Source organism: Alexandromys fortis, unplaced genomic scaffold, assembly GCF_014885135.2.
Source record: "Alexandromys fortis isolate MF-2015 unplaced genomic scaffold, M_Fortis_MF-2015_v1.1 scaffold_10, whole genome shotgun sequence".
In the NCBI taxonomy this organism is placed as follows: Eukaryota; Metazoa; Chordata; class Mammalia; order Rodentia; family Cricetidae; genus Alexandromys; species Alexandromys fortis.
The window spans coordinates 2,926,241-2,947,341 of NW_026067895.1; the positions used below are offsets into that span (position 1 = coordinate 2,926,241).

At 44.1% G+C, this 21,101-nt stretch overlaps 1 protein-coding gene across 11 annotated transcripts in view; it reads left to right on the top strand.

Annotated features, from left to right (window-relative positions):
- Positions 1–21,101, top strand: part of Prune2 (prune homolog 2 with BCH domain) — a 243,185-nt gene that overhangs the window by 206,781 nt on the left and 15,303 nt on the right. For 9 of the 11 annotated variants that reach the window (XM_050158933.1, XM_050158977.1, XM_050158968.1 and 6 more), the window contains 4 exons: positions 8,499–8,672; positions 14,509–14,611; positions 15,170–15,301; positions 17,289–17,375. In XM_050158933.1, the coding sequence (XP_050014890.1) occupies positions 8,499–8,672; positions 14,509–14,611; positions 15,170–15,301; positions 17,289–17,375 (496 nt within the window). The remainder of the gene's footprint in view (positions 1–8,498; positions 8,673–14,508; positions 14,612–15,169; positions 15,302–17,288; positions 17,376–21,101) is intronic. The other 2 variants (XM_050158941.1, XM_050158957.1) reach the window with 1 other exon arrangement.

The following is a 21,101-nucleotide window of genomic DNA, read 5'->3' on the forward strand; positions in this document are numbered from 1 at the left end:
GCACTGTTATAGGAAAACTGAAGCGGTGTGGACAAAGAAAGAGACTTGGAATCTGGAACGCCAAATTTAAAGAGAAGGAATCAGTAACCTATTCCTTTATATACACTCTCGCTGTCTAAAATGCTCACTCCCTTAGACCCTTCCATGGCCAGTTACATCTCTCCACAGGTGCCACCTCCTCCTAGGCCTTCCAAGACTCGTGCTGTGACAGATGTGCCCCACTTGTGTACCCCCAGCTCCTCACACTCCATGCCAGGGTCCCTTTACTGTCTGCACATCCCTTGTTAAAACTGTTATTTAGTGATTTGCTTGCTTATCTGATTGAGATGCTTACTGGATTGTCCCCCACTAGAATGCATGCTTCCTCAGGGAAGAGACTCCATGGTGATTGATGCTGTATCTTCAAACCAAAAGAAGGAAGAAGGGATGGTGTGGGCTGATGGAGGTAAAAACAAGGCAATGAAAGGTTGCCAGATTCGGGACCATCAGCCATGACAGACGTGCTGGTCTCCTGCAGATCCCTTCTCCTGCTTGGTGGCACTTGGTTATTCAGAAGAGCCGACAGATACAGAGCCCTTGCTTCCTCTAGCAGCACTGCTGTTTAGTTCCACTTAGAGCCAGGAAGTTTTCCTGGAATTGTAGTTGAAAGTCAAAGTGAGACTTTTGGCTCTAACTACTCCTCCTTGTTGAAAAGGCTCTTCTGGTCTTACAAAGACACACTGCGGTTAAAGGATGCTCAGGCTTTTAGACACAGGAAATCCCATTCACGGGAGAATATGGTTGGGAAATCCACCAGTTAGCTGATTAAGTCATCCCAACGTCATTGAGCCATGGGGAAAACATCCAGAACCTTTGTAGATTGACATAGGTTAAGCTTTTGTTCCCGCAAGTTATAAAAAAGAAGAAGAATAGTAGAAGTAGGTACAGGACCATTGCCATCTTATTGTGCATACATCGAGTTATGCTACATTTTTGTCCACTCATGGGTTTCTGTAGGGTTCTTCACACATGTGGCCTGCAGTGGATAGGTTCCAAGACCCCAAACAGACACCGATATCTAAGGCTATTCAAGCCCCTTACATGTATATGCATTTGCATGTAACCCACATACCTCCTCCACATACTTTAAAGCATTTCTAGACTAATCACAGTATCTAATATGACATAAACGTGTATTTTAGGGAATAATGAAAATGAAAACTTCTGTGCACATTCAATACAAATGCAAGTTTCCCCCATGTACCTTCTACCTGCAGACGGTTGAATCTACTGATGTTGGGAGCTGATTGTAATAATCCAGATATTTGATCTGACCATTAAAACTACACAAACATAAAGTAAAAGAATATCTCGAATTGGTATCTTTCCCTGCCACCCCAGAGTCATCCCACCTCCTCTCACCCCTCCATCTAGTCCCGTTTCCCCCTGTGGTCCCAGCTCTTCTCGGGCTAATATACTGACTTGGAACCATACTGAGGATGGCTATGGCTGGCCCCTCCCTCCCCTTGCCTTTTGCTCTGCTGTCTCTAGGGAGAGCTTTGTCACACCGCCTCTGAGCCTCTTATTTATAAATAGTAAATCTGTCAAGCCAAGTGGTGGTGTCGGAGCAGGCCAGTAATTAAGGCTGCCACTTGCTGACATAGCTCTTTTTAGGTAGTTGATATAGTCATGTGGGAAGAGGCAGCTTAATGACCTCAGTTATTCTAGGTCTTACTCAGAAAGCCAGATTTTAATGTCTGTTGAATTCTAAAATTCACTTTGATCTCAAGCGAAAGGTGCGTGTATCCAAGCACTTACACAAACAAATAAGGAAGCCAAAGCAGGAACTATGAGAAACACAGAGTTTGTGTGAGTAGCTATATTCTGTACAGAGACATGGATAACCACTGCAGAGGAAAATAAGAATAGAAATACATTTTAGACCTAGTGTATGAAGTAAGTGCTTACAATCTTCGTGTCTTGGGAGTTTTTCAAGTAAGAATATTGAGGCCAGCATATCATACATCCTAAAGGGGAGTGTTTGTTTTTTTAATTCCTCCTGGGTTTGGGTTTACTTTTGTTTTATTTTGTTTTTCAAGAAAAGGTCAAGTGATAGGATAACAGGCAAATTGCCAGTCTGCCTGTCAGATACTTTGAGTACAGGTTTTCAAAATTGGTCATAATTTTGTTTGTCTGCTTTTGTTTTTTGAGACAGGGTTTCTTTGTAGCTTTAGAGCCCATCCTGGATCTAGCTCTTGTAGAACAGGCTGGCCTCAAACTCACAGAGATCTGCCTGCCTCTGTCTCCCAAGTGCTCGGATTAAAGGCATACGCCACCACCGCCTGGCTAAAATTGGTCATATTTTATGTTACTGAAAGGACACTTTTGTAGTTTTTACTGGAATGTGTAGCATCTATCCCAAGTATTGTAGGGATAATTATTGTAGGCCTCATGTCTACTCTGTAAAACACAGAGACACAGAGAGGTTGCACAATCACCTAAAATTGTACATCTGTAAGGGGTGCGACAACATTCAAATTAAGCCTTGTGTTGACTTCCTGCTCCTGCTGCATCCCTACCGGATAGGTTGAGGAGTAAAAAGAGAGGGCACCTTTTCCTAAACTGAGCCTGTGTACAGAAAAGCAAGGGTGAAAGCTCATGCATGCCTTAGTGAGGGTTTCTATTGCTGTGAAGAGATGGTATGGTTGGTGCAACTCATACAAAGGACAAATGTTTAATGGGGTGGCATACAGTTTCAGAGGTTTAGTCCATTATCGTGGTGTGACATGGTGGCTTGCAGGGAGACGTGGTACTGGAAAAGGAGTTGAGAGTCCTACATTTTGACCCTCAAGCAACAGGAAGTGGTCTGAGCACTGAGCATAACTTGAGCATACATGAAAACTCAAAGCCCGCCCCCACATGGGCTTTGAGTTCAACAATGCCATACCTACTATAGCAAAGTCACACCTCCTAATAGTGCCACTCCCTAGAGCTTATGGGGGCCAATTGCATTAAAACTACCACAACATGTGTACTTCCATAGGTCACATTGTTGATTTGAGAACCTGTATTTTTACACCTATTCCCTCTTTTATTTAGTAACTGATAGCCAAATACTTTTCCAGGGAATTTGCCTAACATTGCCAGTTTGCTTATGGAAAAACAGTTTAATCTCTCTATCAAAAGATGCAACTTGTTCCCCTGCAATCAGTTTTAATTTATAGCTGTGTCCAAACAGTTGGGAAATATAATTAAGGCTTGATTTTTGTGCCAACAAAATCAGAATTACATGGATAATGAAGGGCTTGGGGGTTAGTCGTTCATATGAAGGGCAATCTTGATTTTGCTTTCATTGCTTCATGATACCAACCATAGAAACAAAATACTCAAAGATTGAGAAGGAAATGATGGCCTCTTTCTGTTTTCCACACCAACTGTAACTTTTCTCACAATCCAGAGCTAACTCAGGCATGATGAAGTCTCTTTATCATGGGCATGGAAAGACGGAAAAGAATTTGACCTATGTGTTTCTGATAAGACAACACCATCAAAGACGAAGTGTCTATGCTTTTAGACTATCAGGGTCCCCAAGTGATATTTGGTGACCCCACCTAAGAAGCTTTTCTAATACTGATGACAGTATTCTGGCTGACAGGCACGCCAGCATCCTCTCAATCGGTCAGAGTCAAACCTTTCAGCATCCCTTCTTCTCAGCACCAACAGGCAGCCAGCTTTATGAAGTCAAGTTCTTGTTTTCGTGCTCAGCGTGCAAGTGATGATGTGTTAAGCTTGTATATCTGAAACAATATTTTTCCTTTGTATTCTTGTACACTGAGATTTCCTAGAAGATTTATTTTTATCATTTTTTAAATCAATTGTCCCTCTGCGCGTGTACATGTGAATATGTACATCCATGTACAGAGACGCCAGTGAAGTCCCAGAGAGGTAGACAGATCCCCTGGAGCTGTTGTTACAGGTGCTTGTGAACCTACTGACAAGACCAAACCTGGGTCTTCTCCATAAGAGCAATACGCACTCTTAACTGCCCAACCATCTCTCTAACCCCTATACTGAGATTTTACACCCAAATTAACTTCCTGTCTGTTGTTTATCACCAGGGGCACTTTAACCTCTGAAGCTGTGTACTGGATGTCTTTGCTAAAACCAGAAAATGTCAGGCATCTTACTTTCTGACAGCTTCCCGGTCATCTGTGAGGTGTCATGATGTAGAAAGCCAGCCAGCTTTCCCAGGTGTGTGCTCCCATGGGAAGACCACGCTGAGCCCACACACTGTGGTCAGAGCATTCAAGAGTGCCTGTGTTAAGTCATCTCAGGAAGCCAGGAGGAAAAGGTGAGGTTGACGCCTCCCTTGTGAAGATCTAACTGTCTGAGGACAACTTCTTAGTGAAGAGAAGAAGATGATGCTGAGGACTGATGTGAAGGACCTGGGGAGAGGTAGATAAGCTCTGAACACATCTGCAATAGCTGGGAAATAAAGATAGGGCTCATAAAGTTATAACAGAATTATTAAGATCAGGAAGGTACTGCTAGCTCAGTGGGCTGAAGAGAGCATCTTTACTGCCTACTGACTTGTGTTATCGGTTTCGTGACACGAACAAGTCATTAAAGTGATCTGAAGATTGTTCTCCTCCTTCCCTCCCTCCCTCCCTCCCTCCCTCCCTCCCTCCCTCCCTCCCTCCCTCCCTCTCTTTTTCTCCTTTTCTTATATTCTTCTAATGCTGATGTTCCTTCCTTCTATCCCTCTCCTGTCCTCCATCTATCGCCTTTTCTTCTTCTTCTCCTTTTCCTCCCCCACAACCCTGCCATTCTTCCCCTGCCATCCCCATGCTGGGCAATCATTCTGCTTCTGAACCACATCCCTTCCCCCTGTTTCTTAAATGATTCTTTTTTTATGTCAACGAGAAAGGAAGTAGATGGAAGCACAGCGGTGTATCAGTTCCCAAATTCTGAAACATTAGGACTAACACCGCAAAAACAATCTGGTTCTGAACTTTTATACCAAGGGAATAATCATGCACCTTTGAACAAGAAACAATAGGAAAATGTGCATGGGTGTGCCTGTGTGTGTGCCCATGTGTGTGTGTGCCTGTGCAGACATCTTGGTTGCTTCGATGTTTTGGCAAGTATGAATGGGGCTACTCATGAAGATTTCTATCTGGAAATACCCTCTCTGTTAGCTAATCGCAAAGGAGCTGGACTTTGTATTAATAGGAGCTTATTAATGAGAAACTTCCAAACTGTCTTTCAAAGTTCCTGGAACATTTCCATCCCCTCTGTCAACACACGAGCGTCCCTAGTGTGCTGTATTCTCACGAGTTTGCTGCTTGTCAGTGTTTTGGATTTGGCCTTTGAAATAGTAGTTTATTCATAGCAATAATTCACTGTTGTGTCATCTTTAAAAATGCTGTTGATAAATGATGTCATACATCTTTTCTTATGCTTCCTTGGTATCTGTACCTCCACTGATGAGGTGACGTGTGCTCAGTTCTTTTGTAAGTCTGTGTGTATGTGGATGTGTGGATGTGCATGTGTGTGTGTGTTGCTAGGAACCGAACACAGCCCTGTACATAGTAGGAAAACACTCTCCTACTGAGGTACAACCCCCAACACCATTGTACCACTTAATCGCTAATCAAATAGTTTATTTTCTTATTAAGTCTTAAACATTTTTGTGTATTCCAGATAATAATCATTTAGCAGACTTGCACTCTATAAATACACTCTCCTAGTCTGTAGCTACCTTCTTTTTCTCTTGGTGCTGTCTTTCATGGAGCGTGTTGTCAACTTTAACACAGTCTAGTTTGTCAATTACTTATTCCGTGAATTTAGTGTTGTTTCTAAAAAGTCACCAGTTGCAGACCCAGGCCTGGTGGCTCATACCTTCAGGCCCAGCTATTCAGGGGGCTGAGGTAGGAGGCATGCTTGTGCCCATAAGCTCTACAGCAGCCCAGGTAGCATGGCAAGCCCTGATAAAACAAACAAACAAACAAATACATACATATATAAATACCGTCTCTATGTCCAGGTCAGTTAGATTTTCTCTTACATTGTCCTCTGGGAGTTTTATGGCTTGCTCATTTTACATTAGGTATATGATCCAATTTTAGCTAATATGTGAGTAGATGCAGGTTTGAGTCTATATGTGTATACATGTATACATATATATGTGTGTAGACAGAAGCTTCTGTCCTGCCCAATCCTGCAGCTGTTCAGTCCCAAAGAAACACAGAGACTTATATTAATTATAAATTGCAAGCTTATTACTAACTAGCTCCTACAACTTAAATTAGCCCATATTTCTTATCTATATTCAGCCACATGGCTTGGTACCTTTTCTCAATAAGGCATTCTCATGTTGCTTCCTCTGCATCTAGCTGGTGACTGACTCTCTGCCTTTCCTCTTCTCAGAATTCTCTTAGTCTGGTCACCCCGCCTGTACTTCCTGCCTGGCTACTGACCAATTAGCATTTTATTAAACTAATACGAGTGACAAATCTTTACAGTGTACAAGAGCATTATCCCACGGCATGTGTGGGAAATATGTACATTATGTATATGTATACCGTGTATATATCATGTGTATGTATATATCATGCAGAATATATATGTATATGTATATATATGATATAGATACATAACACCCCCTCACTATCACCCTACAAAGATTACCAGGGATAAACTAGAGCAGGCTGAATTACCAAACATACTGTAGCAACTTTGGCAAGTGTTGTGTTCACTGAACATTAGATGCATGGAAGTTCATGGAGGGTTTGGAGAGTTGTGAGTTTACTGATGTCAATGGCACATGTGTACATGAACATCAGAAGATATACTATGTCTGAGCCCAGAGTTCTTAGGTATCAGGGACAAGATGAGAAATATGGAGCCCAAGAGAGCTGAGATTAGTAGCTAAGTTTCCCAACCCAAGCAGAAAGAATGAAGAAGGAAGAAGTGCCAGACAAATCAGTAGGTCTGCCCAGGTGACATGGTGCTTGATCAGAAGCCATGGTTGCTGCCTTCCATCCTTAACAAGCTGCTGAGTGCTGCTGGGACCATAGTGGAACCAAAATGAGCCAGGGCTGTGTGGGTGGTGTGGCTGTTACTATTGGCAAAGAAGGCCAGGCTGCTTCCCAGCTGAACTAAAGTTTCCGATTCTGAGTCCTCAATAATTAGGTACTTGTGGGTGTTTAGTGACTGCCGAATCTCCCAGCAGGATGCAGTGTTGTGTTGTGGGTCCTTATAGACTCTCAAGAGCTTGCTCAAGCTTTCCTGCATTTACCCACTCACCTTCCTGGAGTTTGCATATTCTGAGGAGATTTCTACGCTAACTGTGGAACATGTCAGTGAGGTGAATATTAAAGGTGATTTAGACAGAGTTCCCTAGCCCCAGGAGCCCAGGAGCTCACGGGCTCTTCAAACTGGGAGTCGCATTCAAGGCACATCGGTAGTTTAGGATAGTTTGCAGAGGTGCAAGCATCAGCTGTATTTGTTGCTAGCTTTGTTACCAATATCCACATTGCTGTAATGTCCATTTTAACATCTACTGCCGTGCCGGTACCAGTGGGTGAGAGACACAACCCTGCTGTCCTTGTCACTATGACACAGGAGGAACTAAGGCAAAGAACAGTGACATTTAAATGGTCTTTTCCCACAATGTGGAAATAAGAATAGCCTTATCTCGGAGTCACAGGGAAGGTAATAAATCATCTTTCCCTTCGGATTGTATGGCGCTGTGAAGAACACCCCTTGCTAAGGTTCATCAGTGCCTCTACTAGAAATGGTTAACACTTGCAGCCTAGCCTTTTAGTGAACATGGTTATTATTTTGAATGCATAAGAATAAACTTTGACCAAAGAATACTCAGTGGGGCTTTATGTTGTTATTGTTGTTTCATGAACCCAAAAGTTTCAAAGCTGTCAGGAAATTTCCAGTCTACAAAGTTGTTTGTTTCCCATGCAGTGTATAATCTTTACTCTGGCATATTCTGGAACAATGTGTGGGACATATTATTGGCCTTCTGTACGAGCATGTGCCCTAGTTTCACAACAGTACAAGGGGTTTCATCCCTGTTCTTAGAGTTTTACAACAGATCTAAGAGGTAGTGTCATTAAGTAAAAGCACTCAAATAATCCCAGCAACCAGCTGGCAACCAGGGGAGATGGCCTCAGCAAGCTAAAGGTGTCTATCTGGTCCTGATTTATCACCCTACCAGAAAGAGCTATAGTGTTTAACCTGTCTGACCAAGGATGAGTTGGTACCAGAACCCTAACCTCGACTGTTCCTGCTTCAACATGCGCTTAGGAAAGGAGTTGGTTCTTCCCTCAGTCTGTAAGGTAGGTGTTGTATGGTCAGGCTGCTGTCCGACTCTAACAAACCATTCCTAGCACGCAGCTCCAGCCGGTGACTCTGCGGGAGGAGGTGGCTTCCAATCCGCTCTCTAACCTGCTTCTCCTGTGGAAGTCTTGCTGCTTCAATCCCGCTCTGTGCTTCCCTTCCAGAAGACGCCACAGCCAACAAAAGCTCTGGTCAGGAGTCAGAGTCTATTCCAGAGTACACAGCCGAAGAGGAGCGAGAAGACAACCGGCTGTGGAGAACGGTGGTGATTGGAGAGCAGGAGCAGCGGATTGACATGAAGGTCATCGAACCCTACAGGAGAGTCATTTCTCATGGAGGTACTCAAGATCTGTGCGAGTCTGGGGGATGCGGAGAGCAAGCCAGGTTTTCATCGGGAAACAAATGTGGGGTTCAACTGAATTCTCGGCATGTAGGATATGGTCATTAGGAAGACCGCAGCCCTGGAGGGGCGTCCAGTCCCCTTCAGAGGCTCCAGCTCATCTTTTTAGACTCAGCCCCATAGTTATTTCCACTACCAAAAGTTTATTCTCCTACCAGCCATGTTATATTTGGGATGGTCAAAAGATAACCATGGTCAGAAACCTTTGTTTTAGCAAGAGACCCAGAAGAGGGGAAAGTGTGTTTACCTGGGAACTCCAGGCACATATGTAACATTGATTAAACTGGAGACTCAGTACAAAGGTCAGATGAACACAGGCATTGCGTTGAATGTTGTTGACTTCAGAAAACATCACTGGCCGTTTGACTTGTCTGCTGCATGCATCCCTTTCCTGCGGTCTTGAGGCCTCTCTCCACCTAGCCATCCAAGAAAAGATGCAAGCTCACAAGGCAGCTGTTGCTGTTAATGCCCTCTCTGTCCTTATGAGAATTAGGAAGTAAGTGTGAGTTTGTTTCTCAGTGCTGGGGCTTGGAACCAAGCGCTTGCGTACGCTATGCGGAGGCTTTCCCACTGAACCGTACGTACCCCCACCCCTTCTTAATACTGCATCAGGTCAGTAGCATTTGCCTTCTAGTATGCACACAAGGATCTTGGTCACCCCTTCCTCTACCAGTAGATCTCTCCCCTTCCTTTCTATGCCCCACTCTCTCCCATGAGCACTCAGGCTACCCAAGGCAACTGATTGACAGAGAAAAAGAATACCCTTGGGATCCCTTGACCACGACTTCTGTATTTCCTGCCTTACTGCGGAATCTGGAATGGTGGCGTGGCCCTGTGGCGGCTGCCATGGGCAGCAGTAGGACCCTGTGGGAGGACTCTCTCCCTTAGCCCTTTGAAATGAAGCCGAGCAAAGCTTGTGGAGACTGACAGAGGACTATAAATTCAGCCCCTCTCTGGGACGAGAATAGACCCCAAGCCCTCCTCCAGTGTTCATAGACGGCATGCTTCGTGGTGCCCCTCTAGTGTTTTTGGTTTGTTTGCTTTGTGGTAGTAAAAAGCAAGCAAACAAATCTTATGAAGATTGACTATACAAGTAGCCTGTGCTTTCTCTAAAATTCATGGGAAATATAGAAAAGTTCGCCAGGGTAAACCAAAGTCACATGGTGATGGTGTCTGCATGTTTGCCCTTAGCTCTTTGCCTTAGAGCAGGCCCACAGTTCCGCTGTCACCATCAGGCCAAACTCCCTCTTGATACCTTAGTACATTCACCTCTTGGTTTTTTTCAAGTTCAGTCAAATCAAATGGTTTGGGTGACCTGGTGTCCAAGCCATTGGAATCAGACTGAGTGGTCGCCAGGAGTACACTGGTGGGCAGGACTGTCTCTGCCTGCCACGGTCTTTTTAACGTCCATCTGTGACCTCACGGGAACCTGGTTTGCTGAGCTCCATCCCCGCCACCTCCTTCCCTTGGCACTTGTTCCTCTCCACACAGTATGTTGTGTGCTTTTGGTCTCTGTCTGAGTGACTGCCAGTTTGTGTGGAAGAGAAAACGTTCCTCTTCTTTCCCTGACTCTGCCTCAGTGTTCTTCAGCCACCCAACTGCATGAATATGCCTCTGGCTGCACCCTCGGCCCCCTATTAAGAAGACACCTCCTCCTACATGCTGGCCAGCTTTTGTGCTCTTAAGTAAAAATTGCTCGGATGTTACTTCTGAATTTGACAAAGCTTAGTCTTCCGTGTGAGACAGTCACATCACTCTGGTGCCCAAGCATCTCAGCTGCCAACCAAGCCTGTCAGCCTGGCTTCTGGTGAGCATGTCAGAACGGACAACACACTGAGCATGAGTCTCGCTTCAGTGCTCCATACTGCTCTGAAGATGTTTCCTGTCGGCCCCAAAGGAGCTCCTGGTGGGGTTCAGTGTGGGAAATTGCAAGGGGGGAGCCATCAGATGCTTGAAGAAACTGGGCCATAGTCAGATACTGCCCAGTGGTCAGAGTTGTGTTTGTAATCCACTCTTCAGATTTGGTGACCTTCGCATAGACACCCTATGCACACGTCAGAAGCTGAGTTTGGGGTCGCTGACCTTGGTACATCCCCTAACTGTCTCTTGCCTCAGTTACTCATCAAATGCAAGCAGCAGATTGTGATGATGCCAATGTTCATATCCTGTGGTCCCATGAGCAATATTCTTAAAAAAAAAAAAAAAAAGCAAAAAGGATGATGGCTGGTTTTACCTAGCCAATGTCATGGGGTCAGGTGGAAGCCAGAACTGAAAGTTTTCAAACTTAAAACTGAGAATAAGCTCACCGAATACCCAAGAGCAATTGTACCGAAGGATGCTAACAAGGAGTCTCCTCTCTTGTTCTCTTTTTACTTCTCTTATTTCACTCTAGGAGACTCAGGTAACCTTCCCTGCACTGTTGCTGGACAAAAGAGCCCGGAAAGAATGAGCAGAAGAGTTGCTGGCTGGTGTGTGTGTGTGAGCGCGCGCGTGCGTGTTCTGTTCTTGCACCTGTGACACCTTTCCTTCTCTCTCCATTCCATTTGCTGGCCAGCAAACTGTGTCACATCTCTTTCATGCCTCTTGTGTCACCTCAGGTAAGGTCTGCCATCTGTGCTCCCTAGGGCCCCAGGAGGCTCCGCGGTGGGATTGCTGACACCCCCCCCCCAGCCATGCATCCTACGCCCACCTCTTGTTTAATGAGAACAAAGTCTGACCAATTAAATATTTAAACCAACCAAACTCCAAGCTAGGCTCGCGATCCCAGCTACCTGAGAGCTTGAGGCGGGGGGTTCTAAATTTAGGGGCTTTCCTAGGCTATAGAGCAATTCAAGGACAACCCGAGCAACTTATTGAGACCCTGACTCAAAAATAACAGTGGCTCAATGGCAGTACACTGCCAAAGCCTGCGTAGACTTGGCTGCAATCCCCGGTACAAACAGGCAGACACACCAAATTCATATGAACTGTGCTGTTACCAACAGGCAACTTTCTCTGAAAAGTCGCATTATTTGAGGTGGAAGTTGACGGGTTAGCTGGTTCTCAAAAAAGCGTCTGCACAGAGGACTAAAAAGCAAAGTTTCTCACCCTAGTTATAGCTCTTGCCCAGTAAATTTTGTTGTTTTATTCTGTTTATTTTTTGTTTTGTTGTTGTTGTTTGCCATAAGATCTACCTATGAGCTAGCTGCTCACTCACCAGTGAACAGGTTTCCAAATGTATCCAAATCCTCACTTCAGAGATTCTGTTCACAATCTGGGGGACACTTTCACATGGCAAGCCTTTTCTTCTATTGCCTTTCTTGAATCGCCTCTCGTCCTCTTCTTCCCTTTTGTTTTTGCCCCATCTCTTCCTGCAGCTCCTCTACCCCAAGTGCCGGAGCTGCTTTCGTTTGTAAAGTTCAGCATCTTTTGTACAAAGCTAATCCCTCACTTAGACAGTGGTCCCTGTTTGCGTCTTTGTTAGACTGCAGTGCCACTCTGGCACTTTGAGCACGCTAACATTTCTTAGGAATCCCACTTCTCCAGAAGCAGAATCTTAGCTGAATAGTCGTGAGCGCAATGATTCTGACTCCACAGCCGACAACTGCGTTGGGAGAGATGTGCTCATGTTGGGTTTCCCGCTAGGACTGTGGCGTTGACTCTCTTGTGTTGGACGCTTGTGTTGTCCTGTGCTGTCTGAATTGCATGTCTTCATGTCGGCTCGCTTCTACATCCCTCGTAGACTTCCATTTACTTGTGAGTCCTCAGAAACAAGAACTCCTGACTTAAAATGTCTGCATTGAGGTTTCCTTCCTGTTAACTTTCTAAAAAGAAGCCGGTGGACGGTGGCACTGGAGCAGGGACGTCCAGCTGAGGGGACACTGACTCACAGATGTACTGCACCGAATGCAATATTAACATAGGTCGCATTTTATGAGATACGTGGCATTAAACACCCCCAAATTAGTCACACTCACCATCGGATGTATTTTTAGCCCCGTTCTCTCTGCTTTATTGGTGATAGAGTCATAATGGGTGTCTTTGGACGGGACAGCTTATTAAACTGCTCCTCAAGAGGGAGCCATCCAAATCTACCGCCAACATCTTCCTGCGGTGTCACTGCCAAAGCCATAGTCATAGCTCTGAAAGGCAAATGAAACGCTGAATTCTGGGAGAATGAGGTCAGGGTTAGGACCACTCTTGTCCCGCCCTGCTCAGGGCTCCAAGTGCATCACTATATAATGACTGTGAACTCGGAACAATACGATGTAAAGACAGGTATGTAGATTGCGGATATTTAATGGGCTGGTGAGGTGGCTCAACTGCCTGCTGACATGTGTTTCGTGTCCAGAACCCCTACGGTCGAAGGAGAGAACTGGCTTCCAAAAGTTGTCCTCTGGCCTCTATAAGGTGTGCCAGGAAACATGTTTGTACATACATCACCCTCTCAAACACTAAAAAAAAATTATAAATTCATAAATAAATAAGAAAAATAAATTTAAGTAGGGTCCCATGGTATGCGCCTGTACTCCAGCTACTCTGGAAGCCGAAGCATAAGGATTGCAAGTGTAAAGATCCACGTAAGCTTCAGAGTGAGTTCAAGGTGAGCTTGACCGTTTAGCAAGCGCTTGCGTAAAAAGACTGAGGGCTCGAGAGGTAGTTGGGGTGGTCGACAGCAAGCTGAAGACGCCAGGCTCAGTTCCTGATGTTACAAATGGGCCTATTTCAAACCGACCAAGGCTGAGGGTACCTCAGTGCTAGAGAGCGAGTTTAGCGTACGTGAGGCCCTGAGTTCAATCCCCAGCACTTCCCCAATGGCAATCCGGGGCATCATCTTCCTCTTTTAAGTACCAGAGACATCTTTTATCCACGCTCTTTCACCCTCAGGTCGCTGACCAGCGCCTGCCATCAGGTTCAGAGCTGAGCTCTGAGGAAACAGAATGCTTGTGGGGAAAAGATGGAGCAATGCTAAAGTTACATCAGTTAGTTCAAAAGCTGGGGATGATGTCTTGAGATGCGTCTTTCTTTTTACTCCCCGACTTTCAGAGTCTGAGTGGTGCATTGACTTGCATTTCACAGATCCTGTTTTTTTCAGCCCCACCTGCAAACAGCACCTTCCACCTCCCACCCCCTCATCCAGAAATGATCCTCAAGTTTTCCCAAACACACATATCTTCTTCATAGGGCCCAAGAGAATTTAGGAAGACCCCCTTTATCAGTTCACTGATTTCTCTAAGATGTGAGACTGGGAACTCTGTGCTGTCATTCTGGGCCTGGCCGGAAGTTACCATGTGTTCCTGAACTTCCTGTTATAGCCAGAGAATCCAGGATCACTACAGTCAAATGACTAGGCTTGGAAATCAAAATAAAGGTATCTTGCATGCCTCCTACTGGGTCCTAGTTATTGGAGTGTGCGGGTCTGGGACTGAATTGCAATTCACTGACTAAATTATCACAGTCCAACTAAATCTTAAAGACCCAATGTGGGTCTACTAGAACTGCTGTCTCAGCCATCAGAATGAAATTTTACATAAATAGCTTTTTATAAATTAGTATTGTTTAAGTTAGGGACTTATGAGTCCATGTGTTGTCTATATAAACATGCTAACCACTAGAAGATAAGTACATGTGTGTATACGTACAGAACATCCCTCGGCATGATTCCTTGTTTCATGATATATCTCGTTTATATGTGCGCGCACAGTGGACAAGGCATCAGATTTCTCTTCTTAGGAGCGATATGACCTTGTTTTGGGATTTCATTCAGTTACACATATCTTTTTATTTGTCCCCAGGATACTATGGGGACGGCCTGAATGCCATCATTGTGTTTGCTGCCTGTTTTCTGCCAGACAGCAGCCGGGCGGATTACCACTATGTCATGGAAAACCTTTTCCTGTGAGTGGTGATTGGGTTGGCATCCGTGGACATGTGATGGCTGATAAAGGGTTTTTAATTGCACGGGTACATGGCATAGCCCATCCGAAGCCTTCCATAAGAAGCCGGTAGTATTTCTGTCAAGGAGCCTTGCTCTAGGGGACTTGTCTGTAGAATAGTGGGAGAAGAAAATGAGTGGAGTCTTAACTATGGTTAAAACTTTTCTAACGTTTCCTTTGGGCAAAGGATTGTTTTGTTTCTGATAGCATGTTCTCAGTGACGGGAAAACTGCCCTCACTGACCCTTGCCCTCCTTTAATCTGAGTTTCCCTTAATGTTTGATAACATTGCTGACATTGTTTATGTCACCTTTTAAAGCTACGTATTTTTCTAGGGTGGCTGCACACATACACATAAAAGGGCAATGCTGACGCATTGTTCTCAAGAGAAAGAGATAACGCGCACCCCTACCCTTCGATGTCATTCACCCTATAATTTGAATGTCACTTAATTATGGTGTCAGTAGAATGAAATCTTTCATGTGGTAACTGAAAATGTTTCTCTTCCTTCCTCTGATCAGATATGTAATAAGTACCTTAGAGCTGATGGTGGCTGAAGACTACATGATTGTGTACTTGAATGGTGCGACTCCCAGGCGGAAGATGCCAGGGCTAGGCTGGATGAAGAAATGTTACCAGATGATTGACAGACGGTACGTGGGCACCACTGTTTAGTCACTGTTTTGACTCCTCACTGGCTCTCACATCTAATATTCTTCTATTCTATATAATACAGTCGTGTCTTAGAGAGAGCAGGTTACCCACACATGAGGCGGTAAGTTATAAAAATATTGTGGAAAGTATCGCGTGATGCCTAAGGCTAAGCAAAGCAAACCCTCCCTAGATTTTTCAAACTGTTAACCCTGAATCTGGCAGGTCTAGTTCACTCTAGACTATAGGCGTGCAACGTGAATGGACAAACCTAGGTTCCTATGAGCCTTCAGTGGTGTCATGTGACCTAGCTACTGTTTTATGTGTTAGGGCAGCCGTTTTCATCCTGTGGGTTGCAACCATCAGAAGACACATCTTTCTCACGATCTTAGGAACTGAGATGCTGCTCCTCTCTAAAATTAGTGTTATGAAGTAGCAACAAAAATAACTGTGGTCGGGGGTCACCACAATATGAGGAACTGTATTGTTGGGAGTCACAGCACTAGGAAGGTTGAACCACTGCACTAGGGTTTTGACGGTTTACAAACCGTTGTATTCCTGTTTCAGTATTTGCGTTAGTTCAAGGTATTTGCTAAGCCAGCACTGCCTTTGTGTGCTCGTTCCTCAAAATCCTTATCTCTCTGCTCAGACAAACTTTATTGTCATATATATGAAAATTAAAATAGTAAAACTAATAATTTATGGTATATATTATACCCCCTTAGACGAGGCTTCTTTCATAATGCCATGAGAGTGATTGTTACATTTAACTAAAATTTGTTTTATGATCCAACATAATAAAGTAGCATTGTTTTTTTAAAAATATTTTTATGATTTATTTAACTTTATTTTATGTGCATTAATGTGAAGGTGTCAGATCCCCTGCAACTGGATTTCAGACAGTTGTGAGCTGCCATGTGGGTGCTGGGAATTGAACCCAGGTCCTCTGGAAGAGCAGTCAGTGCTCTTAACCACAGAGCCATCTTTCCAGCCCCAAGTAGCATTGTTAATACTAAAAAAATGTGCCTGAAAACAAGAATTGTTAAAATGGTAAATATATAAGAACAAATTAAGGCTTTGTCAGGCCAAATAAACTGTGAAGAGATAGAGGATATAGCTTACTCACCCAAGGTGCATGAGGCTCTGTTTTCATAACCTGCATACACACCTATAATCCCCGTTTCCAGGGGTAAAGACAGGAGGATCAAGTTAGAAGTAATCCTTAGCTGCATAGTGAGTTTGAGGCCAGCCTGAGCTACACAAGGCCCGATCTCAAAAACAAAAGACGATAAACAAACAATGAATAGTCTAAGTTGTTATTGAAGGCATATTCTTTTCAAGTTAACAAAGATAGGGCTAAAAAAACTGAAAAACATCATTAGGTGAAAATATTCCAGTTATTGTGAGTTTGTATACCGTAGGAGTATGAGCCTTTACATTTGCTTTGTTGCTTGTGGGGAAAAAAGAGCTAAGTGTCAGGTTATGTCTCAAAAATTATTTCAGGAAGCTAGGGACATAGTTTAGTGTATGAAATGCTTGCCAGGCAAGCACAAGGACCTGAGTTCAAGTCCCATAAGTGTGGTGGTGCCTGCTTGTAAGCCTAGTTCTGGGGAGGCCGGGACAAGCAACCTCCTGGAGCTCAGTGGCCAGCCAGCAGAGTCTGATCAGCAAGCCTGGGGTCTCAATGAGAGGCTCGGTCTTAGTGGATGGCCTCTGGAGAATGACACTGGAGACCCGTGTTCTCTACAGGAGTCCATACACACTTACACATATACCCGTGTGAATAAACACATGCACACACACACACGGTGGGGGAGAGTGGGAGGGGAAAAATAGAAGGCATTTTAAAAATTAACCCTGGACATTCTCTACATCTACGAGAAATTGTAACTTTCCTGGAACTCCTTCCGGGAACTTCATGGAGTCTCATTTGGGATCTATTTTCTGTTTCCAACAATTCCAGTAGAATTGTTTCTTTTGTCAAGACAGGTTGCGCAAGAACTTGAAGTCATTCATCATTGTCCACCCATCTTGGTTCATCAGAACGATCCTTGCGGTGACGCGACCTTTCATAAGGTATAACTGTGACGGTCACAAGATGCCTGTATGATGACGTCTTTTCAGAGTTTGTGAACTTTCCTGTGATGAGGATTTGTAAGCTAGGAGAATCCAGGGAAACTTAACAGACTTTGGCCTTCCTGGAAAAATACTTTGGACTGTGCACCCAGAGTCCATGTAAAAGTCTACAAGAGCTAGTTCCAAGATAGGTTCCAAAGCTACAGAGAAACCCTGTCTCGAAAAACAAAACAAACAAACAAAAAGTTATTAATAAATTTCTCATTAAAGTACAATATTCTGGAGAAAATAAATATAAGATATGTGTATATATATGGAGAGAGATGGATACTATATATAGTGCATATATATATACATATATATATATACATGTAACAGATTTTTTTCCTGTACCTTCCAGATTTCTTAGAGTAGTATTTATAACAATGATTAGAATATTAAATATTATGATATTTATAATATTCTCATTCCTGACTTCAAATAGTTGAGCAACAAGTTTCTGCTGGCAAAAATTAACTATTGACTAAAACATGAGGAATTTAATGAGCTGTCTTTTTTTTTTGAGTGTTATGAACTATGATCTAGTGGCCTGGAGTAGGGCACCTGAATAAACAGGGCCCTGTTCTTTGGTTTTAAGTGACAGAAATTCAACTCTAGTTGCATCAAGGAAACAGCAAATCAAAATATATCAAGTTTCTGAAGAACCTGTACTCAAACTAGTGGTCAGGTCTTATCGTTTCCTCCACCTTACACCCATTTCTCGGTGCTGCCTACATTCCCAAAGAGGCTGTCTGTAACCTGCCAAGGCAGCTCCAAGAGTATTCAGTCCTTAGATCTTTACACCACTGGGCAACAGAGAGCCTCATAGAATGCATGTGAATTTTTTTGTAGCCCGGGACTTTCACTGTAGCTGAGTAGATGGAGCAGAGCCCTTAGGGAGAGCTCTCATTATTTCTACAAGAGAACAGAGGCAGCATGAGCATTCACATCATACCATGTGCAGGAGGAGAGAGGAAAGCCCTTGTCTCGCCATGACTTGATTTCAGGTGTCCCAGGCTCTGAACACAGCTGCAGAGGCCATCTCTATGGGGAGAATCTTGAGGGAGTTGAGTTTTGAATCCCAGCACCCAAGTAAAAGCAGGGTATGGCAGCACATGCGTGTAACTCCAGTGCTAGGAGACACTGACAGGAGGATCCCAGGGGAAAGGAGAGGGGAACTCTGACCAGGCAGTCCAGCTAATCAGTGAGCTCCAGGTTCAGGTGGAGGAAGACACTGGCGTAAGCTTCACCCCTCCACAAATGCACACACGGCACATACACTGTACACACTCAGACACAGACAGAGAGTCGGTGAGCCAGCCCCCCACCACACACATACATACACATATACACACACTAAATGCTCAAAAGATTTTTAACTGTAACTCCGTGTTTTATTATTTTTCTGTTGCTATGAGAAAACACCATGACCAAAGACAACTTAAGGAAAAGAGAATTTAATTTGGCTGTCATTTCTGGAGGGATGAGAGTCCATGATGAGAGTCCCGCACAGAGTCACGGCAGTAAGCAGCAGGCACAGCGACAGGAACTGGATGCTGAGAGTGCACATCTTGAACAACAAACGGGAAACAGAAAGAGCTAACTAGAAGTAACTAGAGGCTTTGAGTCTCAAAACCTGTCCGCAGTACCGTGCCTCCTCCTGCAAGTCTCTACCACCCTAAATCTCCCCTGCCCCCAAAATGCTACCAGCTGGGGACCAAGTGGTCAAATGCCCAAAACTATAGGGGACATTTCTCATTCAAACCACATACTCTATATAAAGGACAAAACCTTGAGAGAGATGGACAGGATGTAGGAACAAGTAGAAAGGTTACTGTTCCACGAGAGTGACCTCAGCCTATCCCATCTCTAGTGGGCAGAGTACAACTCTGCATTGAGAATGTGGTTCCCTTGTTGACCATCTCATTGTGCAACCATGTGTGAGCCGTTTCCACCAGACATTTCTGTTAAGGAAAGAAATTCCTGGAATTAGATATCAGTGTGTTCCAAGCAGCTCTTTAAATAGGAAAAAAAAAATGCTTCTTATTCAATCTTCTTCATACAGTTGGCATTTTGGCACTGGTGACCGGTCAGGATGAAGGTGAGGAAGGAGTTGAGAATGGAGGAAAATCAGAGAGACGTGAGTGCAGGCACAGATGCACACGGGAATTCTCTAAATGATGAGCTATGGCCAGGGTCCAAGGGTCCTGGGGATTCCTCCTCTCAGTCCATCTCAGAAGGAGCTGCTACCAGCCAGTGGCTGGAGCCAAGCCCGGAAAGATGGATGCTTGCTGAATCTCACAGTTATGCCCCAGTCCCCCGGACAAACCAGACACAGACAAATTACACAACTTGGGCTGGGTTACTCATTTGGGGGACCATGTAAGAAACACAAAAGCAGCAGCAGGTGTTTGATTCTCACAGTAAACAAGAGGCAATGAAAACACAACCCAAACCAAAGCTGATGGCTTGTTTTGTTTTGTTTTGAAGTGGGGGGGGGGAGGCATGATGTTAGATGGGCAGGTGGAAGGGAAGGATATGTGAGGAGTTGAAGGAGGAGCAAGTATGATGAAAATACAGTGTATGGGAAAAAATTTAATAAATATAAACAAAAAGTTACTAAGATTATTCAAAACTCACATCCAGTGTGACCCAAGTGTGTCAGGGTGGGGAAGAGCCATCTGGAAAAAGGTGCTTCTGTTTTCCCGGTGCAAAGTATCGGGAGGTACTTTGTCCAAGCTCAGCTCTCTGTGTCTTAAATCCTGGCATGGAAACCCCGAGAAAACTGGACATCTTCTAGTGATAGTTCTGTGTTTGTGGGAAAGGAGGTGATTCTTTCAGAAAGGTAAACACGACTGCATAATACAGCCAGGCGCCTGCCCTGTCACCGGTTCTCTGTTTGAACTAAGGATCTGTATGCTATTCAGATGTTTCAGATACTCTGCGTTTCTCATTTTGCCCTCTGCATCTATGCGGCCCGCAGGTGCAGATTCAGCCAACCACTGATAGAAAACATTAAACAGGTGAAAATCTCTGAAAATGCACACACCTTTTCTTTTGTTTTTTTACTACTCGCCCCACCCCCAACAAGCAAACCACTGTCTGCACGGTCTTGACATTGCATATAGGATCTGAGGCATCTGGGGGTCGGCGGTGGTTCCCGAGGGAGAGCTGTCTGTAGAACCTTAGAGCACGGAACTTACAGAAGTAGAGAGGAGGCTGGTAACTTCAAGGGGCCAGTTTCGTAAGATGCTCCAAGAGTACACAATACAAACAGAAAATAAGAAAGTTCAAGAAAGCTCTTATACATGAAGGCTACCATTGATAAAAAAAAAAAAACTGCCTTATATTTTCAAATTTCTAAGAAGGGTGCTTCTAAATGTTTTCACTACAAAACAAAACCAAGTGAGTATATGAAGTGGTATGTTTTACCTGGCACAGATTAGCTACTCCACAAGGCATTTGGTACTTCAAGCAACTGCTTTTATAAAAGAAATATATATTATCCTTCGTCAATTAAAAAATAGTTATGGTGGTTCCTGCTGTTTCTACTATTTCTAATTGACATTTTATATATATATATATACACATACAGATGTGTGTACATATACACATATTTGTATAACAATAATAAAGAAGAAACCCTGACTTTGGGGTAGGGAGGGAAGAGTTAATAGTGGAGAAGGA